Source organism: Sciurus vulgaris (genome assembly GCF_902686455.1).
Source record: "Sciurus vulgaris genome assembly, chromosome: 8".
Lineage (NCBI taxonomy): Eukaryota > Metazoa > Chordata > Mammalia > Rodentia > Sciuridae > Sciurus > Sciurus vulgaris.
In genome coordinates, this window is record NC_136468.1 from 73,836,075 (window position 1) to 73,863,889 (window position 27,815).

General features: G+C 39.4%; 1 protein-coding gene across 2 annotated transcripts in view; it reads right to left on the reverse strand.

Moving 5' to 3' along the window:
* The window catches only part of DOCK4 (dedicator of cytokinesis 4), a 438,609-nt gene that overhangs the window by 12,832 nt on the left and 397,962 nt on the right, over window positions 1-27,815 (reverse strand). The window contains exons 36-48 of one of the 2 annotated variants that reach the window (XM_079149349.1): window positions 22,598-22,746; window positions 20,433-20,519; window positions 18,524-18,628; window positions 14,874-15,015; window positions 12,996-13,162; window positions 10,029-10,115; window positions 6,413-6,589; window positions 5,628-5,711; window positions 2,569-2,688; window positions 2,106-2,227; window positions 1,710-1,776; window positions 560-641; window positions 318-427 (exon numbers count right to left, since the gene is read on the reverse strand). In XM_079149349.1, coding sequence (XP_079005475.1) covers window positions 318-427; window positions 560-641; window positions 1,710-1,776; window positions 2,106-2,227; window positions 2,569-2,688; window positions 5,628-5,711; window positions 6,413-6,589; window positions 10,029-10,115; window positions 12,996-13,162; window positions 14,874-15,015; window positions 18,524-18,628; window positions 20,433-20,519; window positions 22,598-22,746 — 1,499 coding nt within the window. Of the gene's footprint in view, window positions 1-317; window positions 428-559; window positions 642-1,655; window positions 1,777-2,105; window positions 2,228-2,568; window positions 2,689-5,627; window positions 5,712-6,412; window positions 6,590-10,028; window positions 10,116-12,995; window positions 13,163-14,873; window positions 15,016-18,523; window positions 18,629-20,432; window positions 20,520-22,597; window positions 22,747-27,815 lie in introns of both variants that reach the window. The other variant, XM_079149348.1, reaches the window with a different exon arrangement.

The following is a 27,815-nucleotide window of genomic DNA, read 5'->3' on the forward strand; positions in this document are numbered from 1 at the left end:
CACACAGGCGATCCATTCACCCACTCCCCCTTGGAATGTTTAATATAGAAACAAAATGTAGGTTAAGGAGGAAAAAGGATTTCCCATTTTCCTTTCAGCTTTACTACTAAGGTAACAACCCATATATCACTACCAGAAAAATAAGACAGAAATTCCTAACAAAGGGCACAAAACAAAGGGGGACTCTTCACCCGCCTGGCCTGTGGTCTGACCACACCCATTTGTTTGCTTTTGGCAGCTACGGTGTGCTTCTTCAGAGATATGTAAGCAATTCCAGACTTTCCCTGTTTTCTGGTTTCTTCACCCACAAGGAATACCTGAGAAGGCTCCACAGGTGTTGGATAAATGGCACTGCAGGGTCTCTCTCTTGGGGACAGGCAAGAGTTTTCTCTGGAATGTTTGTGTTTGTCAGACAACAAAGGAGAAGCTGGGAAGAGAAGGAAAGAATCATGTGTGGTGGCCATTCTGGATCTGTTTAGAGGTAACAGCTAAGCTTTGGTGGCAGTTGGCCACAGGTTTCTTTGGACACCTTTGGTCTCCCCCACACTCTGGCACTGACCTCTGGCACTTGATGGAGCAGAACTTGTCACATTAGGTGAAGCAGAGTGAGTAGAACTCAGGCTTGAGGTAGATGGACTTGGCTGGAATACATGGGGAGCCGTTATATACCGTTTAGAGGCTTCATGTTATGGACACATTTGAAACAAAGCCATCAACATTTTTTTTTTTCAAATTCACAAAAATAAAAAATTAAACATTAAAAAGGCGTTTAAAAATATACAAAAAATCTTACTAACTCAGACTGATAAGAAGTCCTGTCTGAATTAATAAAGATTCTGAGATTTTTTTCACTGCCACCAAAGGAATGCTTGTGCATTACTTTCTGCTACCGTCTGTGACTCCATACCTGTCAGTAGCACATACCGTGCCCACAGCGTCAGCAGAGTGACTCCCAGTCCAGGGCACATACCTGGGTGAAGGTCTCTAAAAGGTGCAGGAACTGCCTTCTCATTGTCTTCAAAAATGTGTTCAAAGCATGAATTTGGAACTATATGTTGTATTCCTTTTCCAAAGATGGTGGGGGGCACAATTCAGCTCAGTCCTACTGAACTATCCTAAATGCCATATTAGTGGTCTCTAAATAAAATGTTTTATTGCAAGACTTACTTTGAGTCTAAAATACCTAAAACTATATTTTTTCTCTTATAAAAATTTTATTATTGAAAATTTCTGATATATATATGAATATATATATATTTATATATTTATAAATAGAGAAAGAATTTTAATGGACCCTGAAACCATGTCTTTCCTAAAGAGCCACCTAGAAGTGCTGAGGGGCAGCTAGTGTGGCAACATAGTCCACAACTTCAGGACTGGGGACGCAAACCAGAGGTAGGTCTCAAAGCTAACCCTGCGTGGCTTGCTAGGGCTTTTCCATTGTTGCTCATGTCTTCTTAAAGCGATGGCAGTTTGGAGAGATGTCTTTCCAGGCTCCAAAGACCAATAAAGCAATAAGGGTGTTTAAAGGTTTGTACTTAAAAGTCAAATTCTTGCTTGAAGGTCTGTTCATGAGCACAGCAGAATGAACAGACACTCTCACGATTGAGACAGAAAAGGAATAAACACGACCAGACAAAAAGCTAATAAAGTACCTGCATGTTAAAGACTTCATCAGAGCTTTCTGATTGCCCTGTAATATTGCTTACTTCAGCAGAAGCTTGTGAGGACAGTGAGGAGGAAGAATACCGGTTGACAGCTGGGTAACTTAATGGGCTGTTTCAGGGAAAAAAAAAAATGGTTGTTAACTTGGTCTCCAAATTGCACTTTATCACATGCTGGCAAGGTATAAAACCAAAAGGGGGGAAAAATAGACAACCCATTTCGTTGTCTCCTGTTTGCCTCAATATAATCAAATGTTTGAGTTTATTTATTTCTCATGCTGTTGCTGTCTTACCAGTGGCAGATGTCTGCAGCTGCCTTGCGGGTTAATTATTTCATTAAGAAAAAGCGTATTTGACAAATTATGCCATGGAGAAAGGAAGAATCATTCCAGATATCTTGTGGGGATGCCAAATTGTAAGGTAATTCAAAATACGACTTACCTGCGCCTAGGAATTACCCTGGTACCATCTGGGCTCATGGAAGCTGGTGCTGAGTTCCTACACACCCGAGGACTTCCATTAGGAAAATGAACAGGACTAGCCTGGATACAAGCAGAGAACTCCTAAAGATGTGGTAAAGGAAATATTTCATTATGGTAATGATATGGGCAAACTAACTTATGAGATATTTTAATATACTAGATACATCCTAAAGCCATAAAATCGTTATATAGGAACCTATTAAGGTAAGTTCCAGCATTACTAAGGCTTCCCTCACTTTCACTGTTGTTTACATGATAGGTAAGCATGGCAAAGAGCAGACAATGCAATTTAAATATTTAAAGGCTCCCTGGTAAGTGCTGCAGTTAGGCAGAAACACCAAAAGATGTCACTATTGGATACTTCATTGTTTGTCTCTCCAAAAAAAAAAAAAAAAAGAAAGCCCATGACAGTGGTCACATACCTGTATCCCTAAACTTGACTTCATCACAAAGAACTGATCAACCAGCTTTTTGTGAAGGGGTCTCATATCTTGGGGTACAAACTTCTCATGCACGGCCAAACCAAATTCCAGAATCTGAGCCTTGATAATAACATAAGGAAAAAAAAACACACATCAATGACCATCTCTCACAGTAAATGCTATGGACCAAGCACTATTTGCATGCATTATTGCTAATCGTCTGGATCCCATAAGACAGGAATGATTGTCACTTTACAAAGGAGAAAACAGGATCAGAAAAGTCTTACATGTAGTAAAAGACAAATGGGAATTTGAACTTTGGTCTGTCTGATTCCAAAGACTTGATTTTTTCCTAAGCTTCTTTCTGAGTATTTTAGATCTTTAATTACAAACCTCCTGACAGTTATGTGTCATTTTGGCCTTTTCCTGCCCTTCCCAGCATGGGCCAAGAGCTGTTCCCTAGTTAGGAGAGTCAAGCAGGTCTCTTCCTGAAATCTCTTTGGATGGCAGTCTCTCTTTCCAGTTATCTTCCTCTCTTCTATTAGGTTCTTCTGTGACCACACTCAAATCCCTCCCACATTTTCAAACTCTATCAGGAGGGAGATATCGAGCAGAAATTCTGCAACTGTTGATATGCTGCTGCTGTTTCTTTTTTTTTTTTTTTGGTACCAGGTATTGAACCCAAGGGTGCTTAACCACTGAGCCACATCCCCAGCCTTTTCATTTTTATTTTGAGACAGGGTCTTTCTAGGTTGCTTAGAGTCTCACTAAACTGCTGAGGCTGACTATAAACCTGTGATCCTTCTACCTCAGCCTCCCAAGCCACTGGGTTTACAGGCAGGAGCCACCATGCCTGGGGCTTCTTGTTTTTATTTTAAGATACTATTCTTGTTTGCTTATTACAATGCAACAAAGGAACAGGTCTTTCTTAAAGTTTTCCTGTTGTGAGAACCCAAAAGGAAATGGACATAAACATGTAACTCACCTTCGTTCAACTAGAAAAGGGAATAGTGTATAATTCCTTTGATTTGAGTACCAGCTATCTTGAAAATTTAAAAATGCCCCCAGGCTAAAGTCAACTCCTTAGTCTGGGAGGCAAACAAATGACACTATACAACAAGGTTTTGTATCTTTGCAGTTCCTGAAGATTCTAGGTTGGAAGTTCAAGGCCAGACAGGACTAACCCTAATGAGTAAGAGGATCTAGCATCTTCTCTAAGCAACAATGAATGACAATGCCTGCTCTGGATGCCCACTCCAGCCAACACATTTGTAAAAGGGGAAAAATACCCTGAAATAAATATGAAGAACACCTTTGAAAGGAAGAGCTAGAGTGGAGTGTATGTCTGAGAGAGAAAGGTGGGGAAATTAGGAGGAGAACCTGGAGGTCACTGCCTGAGGGTGAAGCAGAAGCAGAACTTGTCAGAAAAAGAAATTAGGCTGCTGGCAAGTGGGCCAGCCTCTGCCCAAGCCCTGTGGAGCTTTACTGGGCTGTCAGAGGTATCCCATGTTGACCCAATTGGCCAGGCTCATACTTTCCCCTTAATCTTAGAAGTGCACCATTGGGAAGGTAGGGATGTGGGCCAGGTGGTTCTCTGCTGCTGAGGCAATCTCTAAAGGACTTGATAGCTGGATGTGTCTGTCCAGAGTCATGCACAGGGCAGTGCCTCTCCATGGCAACAGATAGCTTATCTGACCTACCTGGGAAGGAGGATGGTCCCACTCAATGGTCCCACAAACATGGGAGGACAAAATCATTTGTACCTCTTGTCTATACAAGAGATCTTGTTTCCTAGGCTACAGTCTTCCCCAAAGGTCCTGGTACATAATCAGGTATGACGTGGTAGAAATAAATGCTCCCTGATTATTTTTCCTGAGAAGCTTCTTGGCTCTGAGCTACCATTTTAACTCTGGGGAAACAAATTCAGTCAGGCTGAATACCGCAGACAGTCTGAAGCAAAGCATTCACACATGAGATCACGCTCAGGTAAAATACAGATTTTTAAAAAATCAACCAAGGTTAAAGCCATCCCATACTCCTAGGTATCACCTAACCTGCTTAATTCTAGTATCTACATCCCAATCATGGTCACACTGGGAACTTGATTTATTCTGTTTCCCTGCAGGTCAATGTCAAGTAATTCCTTTCTTTTTTCCAGAAGCTGTACAAGTGCTTTCATCCATGGCAAGTTTTGTGGACTTAGTCCACTAAGCATAAAATATGGACTAAAATCAGACACAACCTCATCACTTTCTAATCTAAAAGAACATGCTTTATTTATTTATCAATTTGGTGTTATCAAGTGGAAGAGATGCTTTTCCCCATTTTATCATACATGCTTCACTTTCCATGGTAATAAAATGCCTTTATTTCCCATTTCAGTTAGATTTCTAATCATGTCATTCCTACCTCTGAGGTATTCGAATCATTTTCAGGCCAAGAGCTATAATATGGCACAGCAGGCAACAGATTAGTTACTCCAGTTCTTTTAATTGATGGTATACCAAATGAGTAAAAATAAGCAATGTTTCTCTGAAGTAGAAAATGATGAATTATATCTTATCTTGACCATTCCATATATTCTATAGGCAAAGCCTATAAAACACAATACTTGTGTTTACACAATACTTGTTGTAAAGTGAATTCTATTGATTGTCCACTTTCTAATTTATAATGAGAAAATGTAATAATCTCATTCATTCATGCACTCATTCATTTACTTTGTGGTAGCCTGAACTTAATTAAGCACAAAATTTTGAGTGAGAAGTCAGCATTAAATCTACACAAAGTCTTTAGGGAGAGAACATTCAAAAAGACTACATGAAGTGCTTGCTATTATGGGCTGCCATAGTTCATTCATTGTTAAATTTGTTTCTGTATGAAAGTTGGAAGAAAAAGTAGAAAATAGCTAGTTGGGATATAGTACAAGTGTGCCTGCTAACTCCTGATGGCCACGTTAGTAGACCACTGATGCAGAGAACAGTGTAGGTGGGCCTCTGGTAAGTAAGCATGTAGCCAGGCAAGATGGAGATAAGGTGATTGGCATCTGCCTCACTTACCTGCTCCAGCATCAGCTCTCTTAACCGTGCAATTTTCTCCCCATCTTCAGGATGACTTAAAATATATTCTTTGACAAAGAATGCCTAGGAGGAGAAGGGACAGTCTACTTCAGGAGAGTTACCAAAGAAGTAAAAGAACACAGTTGTTGTTTTGAAAGACCTGGCATCTTAAGAGAAAAGACATGATTATAAACCACTTGGGGACAGATGGGAGTGATTCCTAGTGTGGGTGGCTGGTCAGAAGGGAACATAAGGAAAGGATTGTTAGGAAGATCAGAGCTTGTACAATAAGTACCTTTGGTAAAATAAACAAAAAGCAAACCCATGTCAATAAGCTCTATGGCATTCTATCCTAAAATAAATTGTTGCAAGATTCAGCATAACCAAGATGGTGGCCTCAGCTTTCATGTTACCATGTCCTTCTGTTTAAAACTAAAAGGGCAGAGAAAAGGCCCATGTAAAGGATTCTCTAAGATCAGACTTTTCTATACCCAGGAACCTCTTTGCTCACAGAAATTATTTTAGACAGACATTTATTAAGCAATTCTGACATCCTTACTACTTTTATTCATATAAACACACCCTCAAAACATCACATGTTGGGGAAGTGGAGTAAGTGAATATCACAAATGGCTATAAGTTATGCTATTTCACAAAACACTATATTTGCATCAATTGTAGCTGTCTGTCTGTGTGGTGATAATGGGTACATGGTTTCAAAAAGATTCAAGACACCCTAAGAAATCAAAACTGAAAACTTTCAAACAACAATCCTTAGTTCTCACCTCTTGGTACCTGGAAACCCCACCATTAACCGCAGCATCTATGACTCCATTCAGGCACATGGTCAGGGGGTTAATATTTTGCATCTGTCTTGTTTGACATTGGCTAATCAGAGTCTTCAGCTGCTGGTTCTTATTTTCCAACACTTCAATTGCATTTTCCAGTGGACTCATTTCAACCTGAGAAGCAAATGAGCACAAATTTGTGTATATATATGTGTATATATATATAGACCTTTGAGACATTGAAGAAGGAAGAGGAAGGAAAAGGAAGAAGAAAGAAGAGGAAGAAGAGAAAGAGGAAGAAGGTAGAGGGAGGAGATGAAGAAAGTAGATTATCCATATTCTGAATTATCAATACTTCTACCAGAAGCCATGCAGTACAATAGGAAAGGATGTGGCAGTCAAATTAACTGTTCATCAGTAAGGTCTGAAAAGGGCAGGTAATCACATTCACTAGTTGTAATGTAGTTTGGATAACTGGCAATGGTTCCTTCTAATTAGTACTGTAATAATCAATTCACTCCTTAAAATAAAATCTGAGCATCTTATGGTTCTCTTTTCTTCTGAAGGATACATATTCAGGGACCCCGACTATTATTAATACCTTTATTACCTTTCTAGATGCTTATTTGATACAAAGTACCATGGGAGATAATAAAGATCATTCATAGATCCTCTGATGTCAAGGAACTTTCAGTTCAGCTGGTGTTTTAGTCAGCTTGAAACACTGCTGTGCTCAAAAGACCCAAGAAGAACAACTTAAAGGAGCAAGTTTATTTTGGCTCCCAGTTTCAGAAGTTCAGTCTGTGGTCAGCAGACTCCATAGCTCTGGGCCCAAGATGAGGCAGAACATCATGGTAGAAGGGTGTGGCAGAGGGAGGCAGCTCAGGACATGACAGCCAGGAAGTAGAAAGAGGGTTCTGCTCAAGAGGGACAAAATACAAACCCAAATGCATATTCCCAGTGACCTACTTCTTCTAGTGACACCCTGCCTACCTATTACTACTGCCCAGTTAATCCCTATCGGTGGATTGATCCACAGATTAGGTTAAGGCTCTCATAACCAATCATTTCACCTCTGAACATTCTTGCATTGTCTCATACAGCTTTTGGGGGACACCTTATATCTAAACCATAATAGCTGAGAATAGGGGACACAGGCCCATACAGACCTCCTGTGCATACATAACAGCATCATAAGGTGGCACAAGATGGCATACGGTTGGGAGTTAAAAACAAGATAATCATATACACTTCAGAATCCATTTGTTGAAGGAGAGCCAAGTAGAATCATAATGACTTGCTGGGTTGTGCAGTTACCCTAACTGGGGAAGTGACGAAAGTGCTCTTAAAATGAAGAGTTCAAAGGCATGGGTGTTTTCACAAAATCTTATAAGCTATCTGGGTCTGTGATTTAGAAAATAAAGATCTACAATTTCATCTGAAACCTTTAGTGCCACATGTTTCAGAATTTATAGTTTTCAGATTTTCTCTTTTTGACAGTGCAGGGTACCAAAACCAGGGCCTTACACATTAGGCAAGTGCTCTACCACTAAGTTATAGCCCCAGGTCCTTGATCTTTCAGATTTTAGAAAGATAATACAGGACTTATAAGAGTGTAATGCATAATCTCCAGCAGGATCTGGGCAGTTTCCTTTACTCTACTGAATAAATATTTCTTCAGTGAAGTTTATAAGTATTCATTCAAAATAAAAGTAAGTCAATAAGTGTCCTTACATTAGAAGAGCTTAGGTGTATAAACAAATGACTTTTAAGTCAAACTAATGTAAACATCTTTGATTCTCAGATTTGGGCATTGTAGAGAAGGAATTTCAATTCATTTTGGCCTATATTTATTGAGTACCTACTTCAACATATCCCTGTTCTTGAAGACCTTACATAATAGGAATTAAACCAGTAAGTCAGTAACTTTAATAGATGGTGGAACATTCTAGGCGGCAGGAACAAGAGAACAACACAAAGGTTCTTAAGAGTGGGCTGTGCTCAGGGAACAAGTAGCCAAGTTTGATTTGTTCTGACAGAACATAAGATTACATATTCTAATAAAGTAGGCAGTTGATGTTTGAAAGGCTGTGTTTAGTAATGCTCTTTTTATTATTACCAGCATGCTGTGTGTGTGTGTGTGTGTGTGTGTGTGTGTATGTGTGTTTCAAGGGCTAGAACCACTGGTGAGACCTCACTGAACTTAATGCTCTGAATTTGATGGATCTACGAGGGCTTTCTGAATCATTAATGCAGCATGGATGACTAAGAGCACTTCTGTGGGTTGATCCATGCCATTCAGTAGGAAGCATAATAATAAGACTTTCTGGCCGCTGTTTGGTAGTCTCCTATTTTCCATGGAGAGCACAGGGTCACACCAGCTTTTGGGGATCTTTGATTCAGACTACACAAGAATATAACTGTAATGATGCAATCTGCTAAATTGCATTCAATTTGTTTAGGGAGCTGTATTAATTTTTTTTGGCACTGCAAAATGAAAATCCCATTAAATCCTTAGCTTAATTGAACATAATAAGCTGTGTTTCAATGTTGACAGATTTAAGGTAGGACAAGCCATTCTGGAAAGAGAATTTGGGCAGGAGCTGCTATTATTTACTGGTAGAGTGGCCCTGTTACCTAAAAAAAGTATGGGTTAAATTATATTTTCACAGTGGCATATTTTTTTTCAGATAGAGGACCAGATCCAGTCATAATGGATATGCTAAAAGTTGGGGAGGGATGCTGGGAGGGTCAGGGCTGTGGATGACTTCAAGTTGCTGTTAGCCTTAAAAGCAACTTTTTTAGGCTGGGTCTCATCCTGGGTGTGGCTGCCTCCAGCTGCTATTTCCCTGTTCCCCATAGCTGGGGAGTAGAACAGATGGTGTGTTTGACAATCAACTTGGTGCTGTGTTTACCAGGTTCTACAGTGGCATCCACTGATCTTGATCTGGTGCTCCATTCAGGATAGCTCAGTTACTAATATCCCACCATCCCTTCTACTGCAGATTGCAATAGTATGGACTAATGTGTGTCATATATGTGCTGGGGCTTTACATTAGCTACATGTTGCCCATAAGGAAACCAAGGCTAGAAGAGATTAACACAACTAGGTTTAGAATCAGAAAAATCTGCATTTGAAACTGTCCTGTTTTCGATATTTTGTTACATAACCTCGGGCAAATGCTTTTAGCTTTTTGTTAAAAATTGTGAAAACTGGGAAAAGAATACTCTCATATAAGAATACATAGCTGTATCATGATGATCCAATAAGACAAGGTAGGCAACCTTCTTGACGTTGGCCTGCCACACGCTACACACTGAAGGTCACTTGGCTATCTAGAACAATTAAGAGAGTTGAATTCCAATTCTTCTCACTCAAGGGGCCCGAGTGAGAAGCTGTTTTCACGGAATTTGTCTGGCTGGATGGACTAGGACAATATTAATGTTCACCGTCACAGCCTTGGTAAGAGCAGTCAGTATCATAAATATTCACTAACTTACTATGAGTGAATCCAGGGACTTGGAGTCAAAAACAGAAGCAATTAATATCCTGCATGATTCCAGGTGAGCAACTGAGATGAGAAAGTACTTGAGAATAAGCTTGGGTCCTTACCACTTCACGCTTCTCCACTTCAAACCAGCGGGAAATGCCAGGCAAACTCTGCACCAAGTATAATGATGTTCTCTCCACCCAGAGGCTCTATAAAACACAAAACAAATGAAGTCCCCCGTTGCCCTTCTTTCTCGGCACTGAGCTATGACTAATGTGATCAGGTTTTGCTTATTTGTCACCTTTTCTTTAGTTTTCACTTGCGCACTCAAGAAACTATCATAGTAAGATACTGCTGGAGCTTAGGCTAATAAATCCATTGTGTGTGTCTGAAACTTTTTTCTACGTAGAATCAATGAGCTCCTACTTCAGAAGGCAAGTTTCAAAATATAACAATAGGCCATCATGTTATCTTCTTTGCTATTTCTCTAACGTGAATTTAAACTCTCTTTGTCCCTCAAGGTTTAGCCATTTTTACCTGAAAGAGGGAATTGAAGGAGCTAGTCAGGGCAAGATTAGACTACTGGTATCTTCAAGAAAGAGAATAAAAAAATAGTTTTAGGGATCATGCAGCTTGATCTTTCCATTTTAAAGGTGAAGACACTAAGCCTTAAGAGACAATGGACCCGCTGAGAGGCTGCGCTCTAATCATCTGCAGAGCTGTGCTGACCCCACCCCTAGAACCTGCAGCCTCCTCACAGCTGTATACACTGTGCCACATCTGAGCCCCAACTGGTGTAATCTAGACTGACCTGTGCTTTAGACCTGGGCTCCCTCTGACCAGGACTAGCACCCTCAGGACACAAGAAACTACAGCAAGCTGCTGTTTGTGACAGGTTTCTCTTTTGTCAACCCAGTTTCTATCTATGTCTCATTTTTCTTATTTAAACCAAGAGGATAAGAAACTTCATGAAATGCCTAACATTGTGCCATTTATTCAACAACAACAACAACAATGACAACAAAAAGGATTTCTTTATGCCTGTTAAGAAATACTGAAATGGACATGGCAGAGTCACTATGACAAGATCTCACAGCATTCTGGTGGTGACAGGGAGGTGAGCAGATAAATACGATCTTGGAGGGAAGAGAAGGAACATTCAAGATGCAGAGGGGAATGCAGGTGTTCATGCCATGCTGAGGAGAGGGATGGCAGCCCTCAGGGGAGGTGACACGAGCTGCATTTTGAAGAGTGAGTAGGAGTTTGCCAGGAGGAGAGCGGGGGAAGTTGTGCAGGCAGGAGGAAGCAGCCCGCACAGACGCGGAGTGTCTTGTGAAAGGGCACTGTGATAGAGGAGGAGAGAAGCTGGATGTTGCTGGAACTGAGGGGGGGGTGAGTGGGCTGTGGTGGAGACAGGCTTGGGGGCACAGTTTGGAGCCAATTCTGAAGGCTAAAAGCATAAAAATGAGGAGCCAGATTTACTGTCCTCCCCCCAGGGGTGTTGCCATGAGGAAATGTGGTACAGTGGAGAAAGCGCTGGAGAGGGAGTTAGAAGATGCGGGTTCCAGTGCTGTGCCCACAGGTAATTAGTGCGTGACCTGGAGCAAGTCAGCTGTTTGTTTCCAGTTCATCTATCTCTGACTTGTCATCACTGGAAGTAGCTACGAGGAGAACTGCCTCATAAACTGATTAGATCTTTGGCTGATTTTGGAGGACAAGAAGAGAAACAGAAGTATCTAGAAAGGACTAGAAAATGATCACGGATCTTCTCAGTAATATCATTGTAGTGTTTTCCAGTGGTCTCCCTGCCTTGTTGTTAACCCACCAAACCTTCTTGCACAAAGAACTGCTCTTTATTCAGTTTTAGTGGAACTCTGCAAAACAATCACAGTTTTCCTTTCTGATTTCTTAAAGGTGAATAATTCCTGGAGTGACTGCTGGGAGGACTGGGGATCAAGACTTATGGAGGGCTGGCAGGTGAGTCAACATTAGGTAGATAGGTAAGTAGGTCTGTATGTATGTACGTACATAAGTGGTACTGGGGATTGATCCCAATGCCTTGCACACACTAGGCAAGTGCTCTCCCTGAGTTTTATCTCCAGACCTTTTTATTTTATTTTGAGACAAGGTCTTGCTGTGTTGCCCAGACTGACTCTGAACTTGTGAACTTCCTGCCTCAGCCTCTCAAGTAGATGGGATTACAGGTATATGCCGCTGTGCTTGGCTAACATTAGGTAATTCTGACTGAAAGTGTTAGGAGAATACTTCCTAGTTCAAACAGAGAAGTATCTGTAATTAAAGATGCTAAGCCAATGAAACTCCAATAATAACTTCACTTTAAATTTTTTGTTCATGTGTAAGAACTGACTAACTAGGGATTTATCTGGTCTCACTGTGTCTTTGTTTTCAAGGAAAGGGGAAATTATAATTTATCTGCCAAATAATCTGGACCCTTCTCCCCATGGGTTGCAGAATTCTTACCCTTTTCAGCTGGAAGCATGATGAACTAGGAAGGCATATTGGAACTAACGAGAGCAGACAGTGCAACACATGGGTTTACTTTGGGTTCTCTCAGAAACCCTAATTACACACTGTTCTAATGAGGAAAAACAACAAAAAATGGCACAGAATTTACCCACTGTACTAGCAGTCTACCCGCCTGTTCTCTGTCTCCGCGTCCCCTGTTCCTGAGGCATTCTTCACTCCTTTCAATCTTGTATCTGAGGATATCCTAAGGTTCCCTCAATGGGTTCAACACGAATAGATTAGAGGACTGAGTTTAATCATGAGTTCTCAAAGACAGGTCTAGGGACCACTGGCATTAGAACTGTCATAAGAAAATGGATTTCAGGACCTCTTTCCATAGTCCCCAAGGCAAAATTCCTGGGTTTGGAATTAACATTCTTCTTACTAGGAAGCAACCCCCATCACTCTGACACATGCCAGAGTTGGAGAACCACATATTAAGGGAATTTTGGAGCCCCTTCTGGCTTTGTCACTACTCTGAGTATTTACCAAGAATCTTGCCCCAAGGAACTCAGTCTAGAAGAGTGTATGAGGAGAAAGATGGAATTAGGACAGCATGGTACCTTGAATTCATTCTCCTTATCTTTCGTGCCTTTGTGAAATGGTCTATCATAGCGGAATTTCCAGATATGATTCACTTTATAGAAACTTTTGATGTTGTCCGGAACACCCTCTCTCTGCAGGACCTCCTGGCTCTCTGGAATGGGGGTCACAGCATATATCTGCAAATCTAAGATTAAAGAGTCAAGGAGGGAACCCAACTTGCAAACTTTAAAGAAGTCTGGTTTGAGCTGGAGAAGAGTATGAGTAACAATCTTGGGTTTCCATTTTGGCTTAAGTCATTTAAAAAAAATTGCCAAAAAGATGCTAAGAACACACTTCAAATCATATTTCAAATCATAGGTCTTGAACTAGTTCTAGGTAGATAATTCTAATGAAGGGTTAGTTTTAAATTTCCATGACCTGCGAATTTGTGTATTACTTATCGACGTGTGTGTGTGAGGGGGTGGGGGGATACTTTGGATATTAGGTACTCAAAATTAGAACACTCCTAATCCTTGAACATGAGACACTATTTTGTGTGTATACTGGGGATCAAATCCACTTGTACATGCTAAGCAAGTGCTCTATAAGTGAGCTATATCCCCAGTCTTCTGTTTTAAAAATTGTACTTTGAGGGCTGGGGCTGTAGCTCAGTGGCAGAGCGCTTGTCTAGCATGTGTGAGGCACTGGGTTTGATCCTTAGCACTGTATAAAAATAAATAAATAAAATAATTATATAAAAAAAGAACTGTAAACCTATAAAAAATTGTATTTTGAGACAGGGTCTTACCTAGTTGTCCAGGCTGGCTCACTTGAAAGCATCCTGCCTCAGCCTCCCAAGTAGATGGGGTTACAGTGAGCATCACCAGGCCTGCTGAGGCACTCTTTAGCCTGCACATGGTCCTTTTAACTTATTGTTTATTTATAATATTGAGTAAATCCTTATGTAGCCATGACCAAAGATAGAAACCAGAACACTGACAATGACTTAGATTTACATGTGTGATGCTGTGAGCATAATTGTATTTTTCTATTTTCCTAAACCGGGTATTTGATGAACAGAGTATTCAGTTGTAATTGATATTTTAAAAACTCTATTAAAGAGCTACCATATTAACTTATATGTTTACTTTCTCTTTTAGTTCAAAGAAAAACAGCTTCTTTTACATTTTGGCTTCTGCTTTAAGATGGTATCCATAATTAATTATCACTTGGAGTTTCACATATTTTTTAAACTCATTGGTTTCAGGCAGAGGCAGGGGAATTCAGGAAGGAGTATGGGAATGAACTGCCTTTGTCTGTAACATCTATGTGATTTCAGCTGACTTGCTTGTGTTTAGATGATGGGTGTGTGAATTACATGGTAATTACTACAGGTGTCCAGGATGTCATAGCTAAGAGTCTCCAAAGATGCTGAAGATATCTCTTTTTCTCCCTTTCTTCATTCCAGAATGAAAGTATTAAAGGAAAAAGGAGTAATGATGTGTACCTGCACCCCTGAACATATTGCTAGCACCCTGGGTTGAAGTAGTTTCCACAAGATAAGTCAGAGGAAAATTGTTCTAAGGGAAATCAGTGAAAAAGAGCTTTAAAAGCAAGGTTGGGATACAGAGGAGTTTTAATTAAAAGAGAAAAAGTACTTTAATAGAATCTGTAAAGGATTTCTTTTCATCTGACACTGTGATACTAATAGAACAAATACTAATAGAACAATTTGTGATACAAATAGAACAATTTCTGTTCAGAAGGAGCTACGTTAAAATTAAGACAATGAGAAGGAAGAAGAGTAAGAACATGGCTATCTAGAAGGGCCTGGGGGCTGAACCTAGCGTGCAAATGCTCTGCAGCTAGCAGCCAGAACAACCTGACTGGAGTGGAGTCTTTACAGGTGTGGATACACTGAGCTTCTGCCTGGAAGATGGTCTCATCGGGCTGGTTGGCATGCTGCATGGCGATGGCGTGGGGAAACTCATTCAGCATTCTCTGTTGGAAGGCTTCCAGCCTCTCGTAGTCATGCCCTCGACACACAAACTCCTTATTCTAGGGAGTGAAACCAAAAACAAAATTAGGACTACATAGGTGATTGCATTTATTACAGAGATAATGTTAAAAAATGCAAGGCGAAGATCATGCATTTCACTCTCTACTGCTCTTAAGGAGACCCAATAGAACTTCTCACTTTTCCTGGTTCACTTGGAAGAAATGCAAAGATGTGTTTGATTCTCAGAACACAAAGTACAAAAATGAAGCGACAGTGGTTCATCTAAAGGTTAATGCACACATGTGGTAAAGATGATTCTTATAATAAGATGTCAAACTCATGCACATAAATTCATACTTTGGAGGAAAAGAAAGCAAATACAACTAAAAATGCATTCTTTCTGAAAGGCTTCTGAGGTCAGCCTTAACACTTCCATTGAACAGAGCCTTCAGAGGAAGGAAGACTGAATCCATATGTATTCCAGCTTTCAGAAGGGCTGGCAGAGAAACTTCCCTGCCATAATCAACTCAGCTTAGATGCCTATAGCCAAGCATCCTCCTAACTGCCTGAAGCTAGGGTTCAGGAGTTTCAGGACACTGCTAAATCTAAATGTTGGACATAATTTTGACTTTTTTCCTTCTTTTTTTTTTTTTTTGCAATATATAATAAGTCTTCTGTGGGTCAGAACTCTGTCTCATTCAGGCGGGGGTACTGAAGATTATTCTTGAGGGCAGCCAGAGAGCTGGAAAGATGGGCAGGTGTTTGAAAGGTACCTTAATGGGCTGATTAGATATGAGGGAAGCCTTTCTGACAGTTTCATGGTTGTGAAATTAAAAACTTTGAGCATAGTTATTGACCAGACAGTCCACGCTTATTTAATCTGTACAAGCTTGAGAGGGAGTCACCCACCTCGACTCCATTCTATAATTTGGGAACAGATTCAAAGGCTTTTAGCACTTTATCCATGTGTATAGTTCTTAAACTTAGGTCTGAGTTCCAGGGCTGAGCTCTGGAAACTCCAGACAAGGCCTGATATGCTCAGGAAAACCTCCCAGGAGCTATCCAGACCAGTGAGAGCTCAAGCCCTAAAGAAGAAAAGAAGAGAGCAATTTGTGCCTGGGAGCTAAGGCCCCAGGCTTTCAGTGCTTTCCAGGCCTCTGAGGTTCCTATTATTATATAAAATGCCCAAAGGAAGAGCTCCAGGCCGCAGTGAGAGTTAGAAACCACCAGCTGCAGATGGGATAGGTTCTGAGATTCTACCTCATTTTCCACAGATCTAAATTAATGGTGATCCTTTGAAAAACACAAGTTAAGGCAAACTTTCTAGAAACTAGGACCCTAAATAATCCTACATTTAAAACTTCCTAGATACAAGTTATACCTTTAGATTTAGATAAAAGTTCTGACTTCTGATGCTGTATTTTAACAATCTTACTCAAAAGATAATAAATATTCTTGATAAAATAGAAGACAACACATCCTAAAGGAGTGCCAAAAAAAATCCGAATACTCCGAAACTTAAATATTTTCAAACACGTACACATAATTTTACCTTGTAAAATCAGAGCAGTTACTCTAAGCACATAGCCTTCAGTGGTGTTAGGAAGCTATTTGAAAGAAAAGCTTTGGCTCCAATATTTGGGTTTTCAAGAAATAAAAAGAGATCAAGCACTTTCCTTTAACAATCTTCTGTTTTTACTCATAACTTTATTAATATAAAATTCATCCTTTCAAAACATGCAACTCCAAGGATTTTTTTAGTTTGTTCATAGAACTGGGCAACCATCAGAACAATTTAATATCGGAATATTTTGCATCATCTCAAAAAGAAACCCGTGCCCATTCCCAAGCATGTCCTTTTAGTCCCCTATTTTCCCCCAGCCCTGGAAACCCCAAAACTACTTTCTGTGTCTAGGGATTTATCTATTATGGAATTATACAACGTGGCCCTTTGTGACTGGCTTCTTTCATTTAACAGAATACTTTCAACTTCTCCCACGTCAAGGCATGGATCTGTACTTCATTTTTTGTTGTTGTTGGGTCTACTATATATTTTGTTTATTATTTATAAGAGCCCTTTGAGCTGGTTCTACTTTTTTGCTATTGTGAATATTGCTGCCACAAACACCCAGGTACTGGTCTTTGTGTGAAAAAGCATGTTTTCAGTGTGAAAAAGCATGTTTTCAGTTTTCTTTAGTAAATACGAAGGAGTAGATCTGCTGGGTCATATTGGCCAAAAACTCACTTTGCATATGGGGAAGAAAAACCTACTTAGATCATATGATTGTATAAATGTATTCATTGAGTTTTAAAAAATTATCAAATAATTGATCAAATAATTTAAAAAATTTAAGGTTGATGTTTATTTTTAAATAGAAAAAAACACTAGAATCTGAGTTCTCAAAAAAAAAAAGAAAGAAAGAAAAAGTCAGACCCTGGGATTCTGAAGAGTGCAGTGCCCTTTAGAAACCAATAGAGGGTAACCATTCTCTTTGATTTTGAAGTAAATTCCAATTATATCCAGAAAAGCTGTTTTCAAAAGATTGATGATATAGAGACTGATTTAGTGTAACTGACTTTTACACAAGATTTATTGCATTAGCCAATGGAGTTTTCCAATTTGCTAAACTCTTTTTATAATTATGGCTTCTCAACTACTTCTGATTTTTAAAACCCCTACACCTTTATAATAATTGTCCATAATATATAGATAAATGGGTACCTCACTGTGTACTTGCTAGCTAAACTCAGAGTTTGATCAGGGCATCATTATGGCTTTGGGGACCCTAGGCACTTTGCTTTCATGGGCTCCATCCTTCATAAAAAATATTTTAAATTATATTGTATGACTGGTTTGATAAAGAGATGGACATAGCAATACTAACATTATCTAATGCATAATACACAACATATGTTGTATATTACAACATTTTCTTCAACCTAAATGTCCATTTTTTCCCTTCAGATATTTAAAATAAATTAAAAGTTGTATGGTTTAAAAAAAAGTTGTCTGTACTCCCAGCTACTCAGGTTGAGGCAGGAAGATCACAAGTCCAAGGTCAGCCTAGACAATTTAAGTAAAGCGCTGGAGATGTATTCCAATGGGAAAGTGCCCCTGGGTTCAACCCCCAACATCCCCCAACCCCGCCACTTTCCATGTGGTTCTGGAGGTAGGTTTCCACATGATGTGAAACTGCATTCTTCCACAGCCTGCAGCCCTCCACCCCCTGTGGTGCTCCACTCCCCACCTCCGTCTGTTTTTCTCTAATGCCAACAGTATGAAAATTGCAGACTGGGAATCTGTGAATATCAACCTGTGAATATCACAGGAGAGAAACTAAATTACCGAAGACTGCTCATAAAATACATTTAGAGATAGATTGTTGATTCTTGGGAAAGTATTCAAAACAAGACATTCTGGTTTAATATGGTGTCTGTAAACTAAAAAATAAAATCTAAAAACTCATGATGTCATTACCTGTCATAAAAGTCATTTATATTTTAGTTTTCTTAATTGGAAAATCTGTATGAGTAGGATGAAAGCAAATTAAACAGCTTATTACTTACTCTTAAGAAAAATGGAAATTTTTTCCCATAAAATCCAACTCTGAAGAACTCTGGTTCTAGACGCTGCTGGTCCATAATTTTGTCATACAGAGAGGCTTCCATCATCTAGGAAGGCATCAGAGAAGGTGTAAGTATTCTATTCCATTTTACAGCCCTACCCATTAATAGAAGAGGATATTTTCTCTGTGTAAAGGAAAACTCCATTTTAATTCAGTTGGAGAAAAGAAGCTTGATTTTTTTTTTTTAATGTTTTAAGATAAAGATCAACAAACTTAATCTAGAAGCATCCAGAGAAGAAATATTTTAGGTTTTGCAGGCCATGTGGTCTCTGTCACAACTACTCAACCCTGTTAGGCCCACAGGCTATAGTTTGGTGACCCCTGTTTAAAGGACCAGGTGTATTATTACATATTATCAACAGAGCAAATTATCTCTATGCATATAGTCTGTTGAGGAAGTATTTTATTCAAAATGAAATAGAAAATGAACTTGAAAAAATGGAAGCAAAACCCTTCTGGAGCATTCTTATGCCAGATATACTCACCTGTGGATTTGTCTCCACTTTGTACCTGGTAATTCAGGGCACTTGGAAGATGCAACCTTGCACAGGTCGGAACAGGGATAAACCAATCAACCAAACCAAAGGAGACCCATAGTGTAAAGTGCTGTCTGGACTGAAAGCTCTTAAGTGTGTGTCTTTGACAATGTTCCAACTATGAAGCATATAAAGCTTATGGTTTCCCTTTTAGGGTATGATTATCATCCCTAGGGTTTCCAGAGAAAGACTAAGACTGCACTTGAAGACTTCCCCTCACCCCCAGTAACAGCACCCCAAAGAGCAGTTGGTGTGAAGTGTAATGCTTTGGGTTTATAAAAATCTTAGTATCTATGGCACCCAAGGGCTCTCACGGGTAAACATTGTAACCTCACTTCTGTTACAGGGACAGGATGCCAAGAGAAGAACAGCAATGTATTTATATAAAACTGCAGTGCCTGCCAGAGTCAACGTGATGAACTGAAGTTAAAACAAGGTTTTTTTCATGCTAGAAGAAATATCAATGAACTGCTGACATGAAATACGATGCCAAGAGTATAGACCCCATTCCTGCCAGGTGAATAAGTAACTTGTGGTGTAAGAAATTTTGAAAGCTAAAAAGGTTTATGTTATCACCTCTTAAATGGTTACCTCAAGATTAAAAGGTGATATCATGATCTTTTTTTTAATATATAAAGAGCTGATGATCCTATTTTAGAAATCCCAAAGAACTTTATCACCTTATATATTACAAAATGACACAAAATGTTCATGATGCCCAAGAATAAGGACTTGGAGGACAAGAAGTACTTGTTTGAACCTAAAAGCAAAGGTGACACAGAACACTGACTCAGGAACAATGATATTAACGTCTTTGAGCTTCTGGGTATTAAAACCTGATTTAAGTTTAGTAAAAACATATTTTCAGAAATTAAAGAGAGGTGACACACATTTTAGGCCTAATTTATTTTAAAATGGGCTAGCTAGTCATTTCTACTATTTTGCTTTGCAGATCATAGTGCTAAGAATGGCGCACAGTTACAGAGATGTGTATACAATTGGGAAGCTCTTCAAACAATGTAAAGAATTTCTACGATAAACTTAAAATATGAATCCTAGATTAGACTGTGTATTTCAGATGTATTTTAGAAACAGATGAAGGGCTCATTTTGGTATATTAATCAAAAACATCACACAGATCAATTTGCTATTTCTCTGTATACACAGCTGAGTACGCTTCAGAGAAAACACTTATCTTAAAAAAGGTTTCTGCAAGGCATATCAAGATGATCACAAAGCTGATTTCATGGAACAACAGTGGAAAGTCAATCAAAAAGGGTGCCATACCCTGACTAGGATGCACCCCGTACCTACCCGCATCTTGCTCAGGTTTCTGTAGTCATAGTAACTCTCGTATTGCTCTGCAATCTTTCGGCACAAGATTATGCCATTCTCCCAGCACTGCGGACAAATGAATGATATAACTGTAACCCAGATGAATGATACAACCTTCCATCCAAGGGTCGGGGCTGCGACTGCTTTCAGATCATGAAGGCTTATTCTTTAATCTTTATAACACACCTTGAATAGTATCACTGCAATTTTAAATATGAAAACACCATGTAATTAACATGCAGATTATTTAAAATCTTTAGAAAGCTGGAAATGATACCGCACCACTACAGTCATTAACATATGGTGCTGAAACGATATTTTCTGGTGTTGTTCAGAATCATCATCTTGGAATAAGTGTAGTTCCACAATGGCCAACTAGAGGGATACACACAGGCCCTCAGTGGTGAGGAGGGAAGGACTGCTGACCCTCAAGGACCAGTTATCCAGGATGGTACCCTGGATTCCTTGCTGGGCTAACTTGCATTTACAAATTGTGAGGGTCTAATCTGGCTGATTACTCTCAGCAAAAATGCAAAGAGTCATTGTTTTAAAACAGGCATTAACATACTTTCTACAAAGGGCCAGGCAGTCAATATTTTAGGCTTTGAGGACCATACAGTCTTTGCCCCAATCACTTATTTGTTAATAGTATGAAAGCCTCCACAGATATGAATGAATATAACTATGTTCTAATAAGTATTCTATTAAGTATAAGTATTCTAATAAGTATTAGAACACAAACGCAAATTTTGAGTATTTTTCACAGCTATGAAATATTAATCCTTTGATTTTTTTTCAAGCACTTAACAATGTGAAAGCTATTTGTAACTTGTAGGCTGTAGAAAAATAGGAGGTAAGCCATTTGACCTGTGGGTCACAGTTTATAAACTTTGATCTGGCACAAACTCCTAGAAATGGGCCAATATGAAGTCAGAGGTTTTATAAAAGCTTATCATATAGTTGGAAATTTTATAGCAAGAGGATACAAAGCTATTTCTTTTGCTACTAATATAATGCTATGTCAGGGTAGACAGATAAATAATAGAGGAGGATATGAAAGAAGCAATTTCCTTGTATCTCATTTTTAGGCATACTCAACTTTATTCTGTAAAAGAATGACATTACCTAGTTGTATTTTACTTTCCTATTTAACCTTTGCAATTTGGAAGAGATATTTTAATCCAAGATACACCACTGAAACACCCAGGAGTTCCCATCAAATAAACAGTAGCGGCCAGATTCACAATGGTTTTAAAAAGAGAACTGCAAGCCCTTGAAGAAAGAGAAGAAGCGATATGGAGGGAAATACTTAATTGTACCAAGGGTTGTCAAGACCCCAGGCATCTCTCCGTATATGAGAGATGCCACACACTTTTTAAACAAATCCAGTTTTCTATATTTTAAGAAAAAAAGTGGAATGGGGTAGCTCATGTGCCAATTTGAACAGCAAACGAAGGGTGATAACATTTTTTCAGAAAATAAAATAGCTGAGTGTTATGGTCTGAATGTTTGTGTTTTCCCCTAAGTCACATGTTGAAATCCTAACTTCCAAGGTCGTGATATAAGGAGGTGGGGCCTTTGGGAGGTGACTATGTCATCAAGGTGGGACTCTCATGAATGGCATCAGTGCCATTATAAAAGGGGCTCCAGAGAATTGGCTTGTTCCTTCTGCCACATGAGGACATAGGGGGAAGGCACCATCCAGGTGGAAGCAGGCCTTCTGGACAGTTAGTACTGAGGCCTTGATCTCAGACTTCTCAGCATCCAGAACTGTGATAAATGAATTTCTGTTGTTTGTCAGTCACCCAATCTACCTATTTTGTGATAGTAGCTAGTATGGACTATGACTGGATGTCAAAGCTCCCAGACCAGTTTATCAAAGTGTAATGCAAAATTCATGCACATGGGAATGTTCTAGAGTCCTTAAAAATCACAGATTCTCCAGCCCCATGCTACTTAATTAGAATGTCTAGGCCAGAGCCTGGTGATCTGCATTTTAACAAGCTCTTGGGTGTTTCCAATGCATATGAGAGTGTAAGGATTCCTACTCAAGGAGGTGAGCATCGGTACTCCAGTAATACAAGGAAAAGCGACACCAACAATGTCATCTTAGGAGAGACCATGGATTAGGCAGGGCCACTTACTTTGCCTCTGTCAAAGTTCTGGATGATGGTGAGGTGCAGGTGCTCCTTGCGCTGCCATTCTGTTTGCATGGGGTAGGTCAAGAACTCCCTGAGGGGCCGATCAGACCACTCGAGCAGCTCGTCATACAACAGGAGAGTGTATGCAGCCTCTGCAAGTCAAGTGGGGAGGCAGGAACTTAGGTGGGACCCCAAACCATTCCCCTTCAAATGGGGTCAGAGTCAAAGTGGAGAAAAAAATGTCCAGAATATATGCAACAGCAGTTTAATGAATGGTGAGTTCCCCTGGATCTGGCAACTGTGTTCAGACTTATTCAGTTCCTAGTATTCTCCATCTCTCTTTTTGTCCCCCTGACTACAATGTTCATATACTATGGGCGTAATACACATGCTCAAAGATTTCTTGTAGAAGTTGGTTCAAAGATGTAAGCAGGGCGGGGGACATGCTTTTGTTTGGTAGGACAATTCATGGGGATTACTGAGACCTTTGAAAGGGTGAAAGGGCATACTTAAGAAACAAAACAAAAACAAGTGAACAAAAAAGTCATCTCAATTTTTCTGTGTTATAAAGGTTGAAAAATAGAAACTGGTTTTAGGGGAGGAGACATTCAGGATATAGCCAGAATTCAGAAGGGCAAGGAAGCCAGTGAGAAGCTCAGTGAAGAAAAATGACAAAAACATCTAGCACCACAGCAGGAATAATTGGAGAAAGAAGATGAGATGAATGGAGGGGTTCGTGTGTGTGTGAGAGAGAGAGTTCGTGAGCAAGCATACTGTCGTGGGCTGTGTGATAAGACCCCAATCGTTGGCCACACAAATTTCAGTGAAGGCTACTGAAATCATTTCATGCTTGGTGTGGGTGAATTTCCTGTAGGAAAAAAAAAAAAAAAAAAAAACAAAAAACTAAAGGGGTGATTTTCTATACACACATAAGCAGAAATGCTGGACTGTGGACTCAGCATGGTTAACAGATAGGTAATGTATTTTATAGAATACTTGCCATATTGCAGATCTCTTCTTTTCCTGAACCACAAATAGGGTCAAAAAGATCAAGAATAGGAACCAGAATTCACTATCATTGATGAAAGACTATAATATTTTTTCTCTAACATTATAACAGGTAACTTATCTTCTAAATTGAATAAAATGGATAAACCCTATGCTACTAATCCATTTAACTGCCACGCCATCTGTCTCTCAAAAGCATTAATAGTAGCTTCTAACACGCTATCAATACATGGTAAATCTTTGTCTTCATTTATTTGCCTTAAGGCAACTACACATAAATTTCTAAAGTAACATGTTAAGTTCTAATACTATGATCTGGCCATCTCCATATATAAAACAGTGTAATTTGAAAGACCTGCAGCCCTATCATTTTACTCTTGCCTCTTCAGTACAGAAATCCCAGGAGACACAAATTCTGGCCCTTTCTTCTCTTCAATTACCCTTGCTGAGCTCATACAATCTCCTGGCTTCATTTTATTTTGATTTTTTGCAAAAATTTGTATAACCCTCAAGCAGTCTCTTATCTTTTCCCTTCAGTGTGTGCACTTCTACCAATATGATCGTCCTTCACTGCAAATGATCATGTTGCTCCCCTGATTAAAAGCAGTCAATGACTCTCAAAAGCTAAAACAATAAATAAATTTAGGCTTCCTAAGAGAGAGGACTGTTCAAGATCTGGCTGCTGCCAATCTCTCTGCTCCATCATTGCTCCACAGAGTTCCTTCCAGCCTTTCCCCCTTAGCTGCCAGAACAATTCCTAATTTCTTATAAGGCTGGACCTCAGGAGTTATCTTTACTTCTTTCAAATTTCTTTGGTGACACACAGCACTCAGAACACCCTTCCCACAGCTGCTCACAGGGAATGACTTAAGAACCATGAAGGTCAAACTTATATAGAGAGTAGAATGTTGGATGCTAGGGGCAGGGAGAGTGGGGAATTAGTGTTTAATGAGTACAGAGTTTCAGTTTAGGAAGATGAAAAAAGTTCTGGAGCTCGATGGTGGTAATGGTTGCATAACACTGCAAATGAAATGATTGCTGCTGACCCATATGCTTAAAAAAGGTTAAGATGGCATATTTTATTTATGCATATTTCACCAATATTAAAACACAAAGAAAGAGCAATAAATATCTTCAGTCCCCACAACTGCTTTCCCAATCACACTTGTCCTTGGAAGGTCCAAGGATAGTTGGAGCGTGAGGCGTGGGTGAGTCGCTCCTGGAAAACTCTGGAAAAACAAGGAGGCATGTACGGGTTGCCAGGGGAAGCTGACAATGACTGAACGGTGGTACGGGAAAGGTGTGAAGACAAATGACAAGTGCTTCAGGACCTCATCTGGGGAAAAGATGATATATATTTAAGAGAAATGGTGTGTGTAGGGTAAGCCATAGAAAACTTTTATTAAACAAAAGCACATGTACTTTGAGGTGCGGACAACGCCCTCACCCCATGAGGCTGATTTTGAACCAGCTGAAAAACTGTGAATGTTTTCATGCACTGTCATATTTTTATTCTGCATCTTTAGAAGACAACATGTATTGAAGAGGGATGGATTTCCTGCAGACCATCTTTTAAAAGGTGTTCATGATTTTAAACAACGTCTATCACCACACAATTAAATGTAGGCTATTCCATTTTCTGGGAAATATGCAGTGAGGGCACCAATATGCAAAAAGAAGTAGCACAGAGGAGTGCAGATGCATCAGGAACAGATGGCAGCATTGCAAATGGCTGGAGAGGGTTAAACCACTTAAGCAAAAAGAAAAGTTTTCCCATCCATTCCACTTTCTCCAAGGACACACCAAAATGAGCACAAAAGAAAGAAGAACAAAATGTTACATGGGAAAACTACTTATTACTTATGACTTTGGGGAACATAAAACTGCAAGTTCAGTAAATAAGGAAAAAAAGACCCATTTCTGAAATATCTGATAAATTTGGACTTTACTTCAGAGAACCAAAATATATCCATTTCATATCTGGACTAGCTTGTCCTCAGTTCCCTCTCTCATTATGGACTTGAAAATAAAACCAGTTTACTATGTTTTCCTTAGTGATTCAGGACTTGTCAATACTGAGGGAAAATCTTTCTTCCAGGTGTTAAAACCTTATTAATGGTTCATTACTGACACACTTATTTAAATCTTACATTGCTACCCACTATTTTAAGAAGTTAGAAGACTTGAGGAGAAGGATGTATCCTCTGTTCTCAAAGAACTCACCCTTTATCTGGATATTATCTGTATACCCACATACACACATATATATATATTAAATTTAATATGTAATCAGTAGGAAAAATAATGTGATAAGTGTTCCCATGGAAATATGAAAAAATACAATGGGGAAAAAAAGAAACGGAAGGATCAGTTTGACCTATGGGTGAAAGGTGGTGGGCTGGATCCACTGAGGAGGAGATCTCTGTGTTGGGGGAGACTGCAAGGAGGTGATAGAGGAGCTGGTCCCATAGGATGAAAGGAAGGTATGTCCAAGTGAAAAGGTGAGTGAGGCTAGATAGACAAAGGGTGGTTCCATTAGGATAGACCTTGAATAAAGGATTTGAACTTGACTTTGTAGAATGATAAACTGACAGCAGACTCATATCGAGAGAAGGGGTTAGGGATATTTTTCTTAAAGGGCCAGACAGAAAATAATTAGGCTTTTGGGCAGGTGGTCTTTATCCCAATCACTCAAGTCTGCCACTATAGCACAAAGCAGCCATAGACAATACAAAAATAAGTGGGTATGGCTGTGTTTTAATAAAACTTTCTTTAAAGAAACAGGTGTGTGACCTTTGAGTTGTAGTTGGCTGATCCCTGCTCTAGAGCATAACTCTGGTAACAGTTCGGAGTCCAGGCAAGAATGATGAGGTCTAACAGAGGCAATGAAAGTGGGGACAATGAAGAAGAAATGGCTTTGAGAAATTTTTAGGACCTTATGAATCAATAGAACCTTTGAAACACTACTTTGAGGGAGGTTAAGAAAACAAAAGTCAAGGATAATATCAAGGCCCACAGATAGAGTAAACAGTGACGCTATTAATTGAAGCAGAGGAACCACAGCTAGAGGCATGTTAAAATTCTGGGGACCATTACAGAAAGGATTTCTTTATTCGTTTAAGGCTGAGTGGGAACATGACTCAAGAGTGCCTTTGAAGAACAGTGTATCTAAAGACCAAGATTTGTAGTTCCTAACTCCAACTAAAAGATTCTGGTTAAGACAGAGTGAGCACATCCCACTGTCTCTTTCTCAGGGATTACAATTAAATATTGTTGACAGAAAATATAATACAACTGTTGGAGGATTCTGGAATCTAAATAAGAGCAGGTAGACTAAAGAGGAGAACCAAAACTCAAAGAATGATCACAAGTCCTTTGGATATAGGCCAAGGAGTGGGATAGCTGGGTCAAATGGTGGTTCCATTCCAAGCTTTCTGAGGAATCTCCATCCTGCTTTCCAGAGTGGCTGCACTAGTTTGCAACCCCACCAGCAATGTATGAGTGTACCTTTTTCCCCACATCCTTGCCAACACCTATTGTTGCTTGTGTTCTTGATAATCGCCATTCTAATTGGGGTGAGATGGAATCTTAGGGTAGTTTTGATTTGCATTTCTCTTATTACTAGAGATGTTGAACATTTTTTCATATATCTGTTGACTGCTTGTACATCTTCTTCTGTGAAGTGTCTATTCATTTCCTTAGCCCATTTGTTGATTGGGTTATTTGTATTCTTGGTGTAGAGTTTTTTGAGTTCTTTATATATTCTGGAAATTTGTGCTCTATCTGAAGTATGATTGGCAAAGATTTTCTCCCACTCTGTAGGCTCTCTCTTCACATTACTGATAGTTTCCTTTGCTGAGAGAAAACTTTTTAGTTTGAATCTATCCCAGTTATTGATTCTTGCTTTTATTTCTTGTGCTATGGGAAAGGACTTAAAATCAGCATACTACAAAGATACAGCCACATCAATGTTCATAGCTGCTCAATTCACAATAGCCAGACTGTGGTACCAAACTAGATGTCCTTCAATTGATGAATGGATAAAGAAATGGTGGATATATATGGATACACACACACACACACCCACACACACACACACACACACACACACACACACAATAGAATATTACTCAGCCATAAAGAATGATAAAATTATGGCATTTGCAGGCAAATGGATGAAATTGGAGAATATCATGCGAAGTGAGATAAGCCA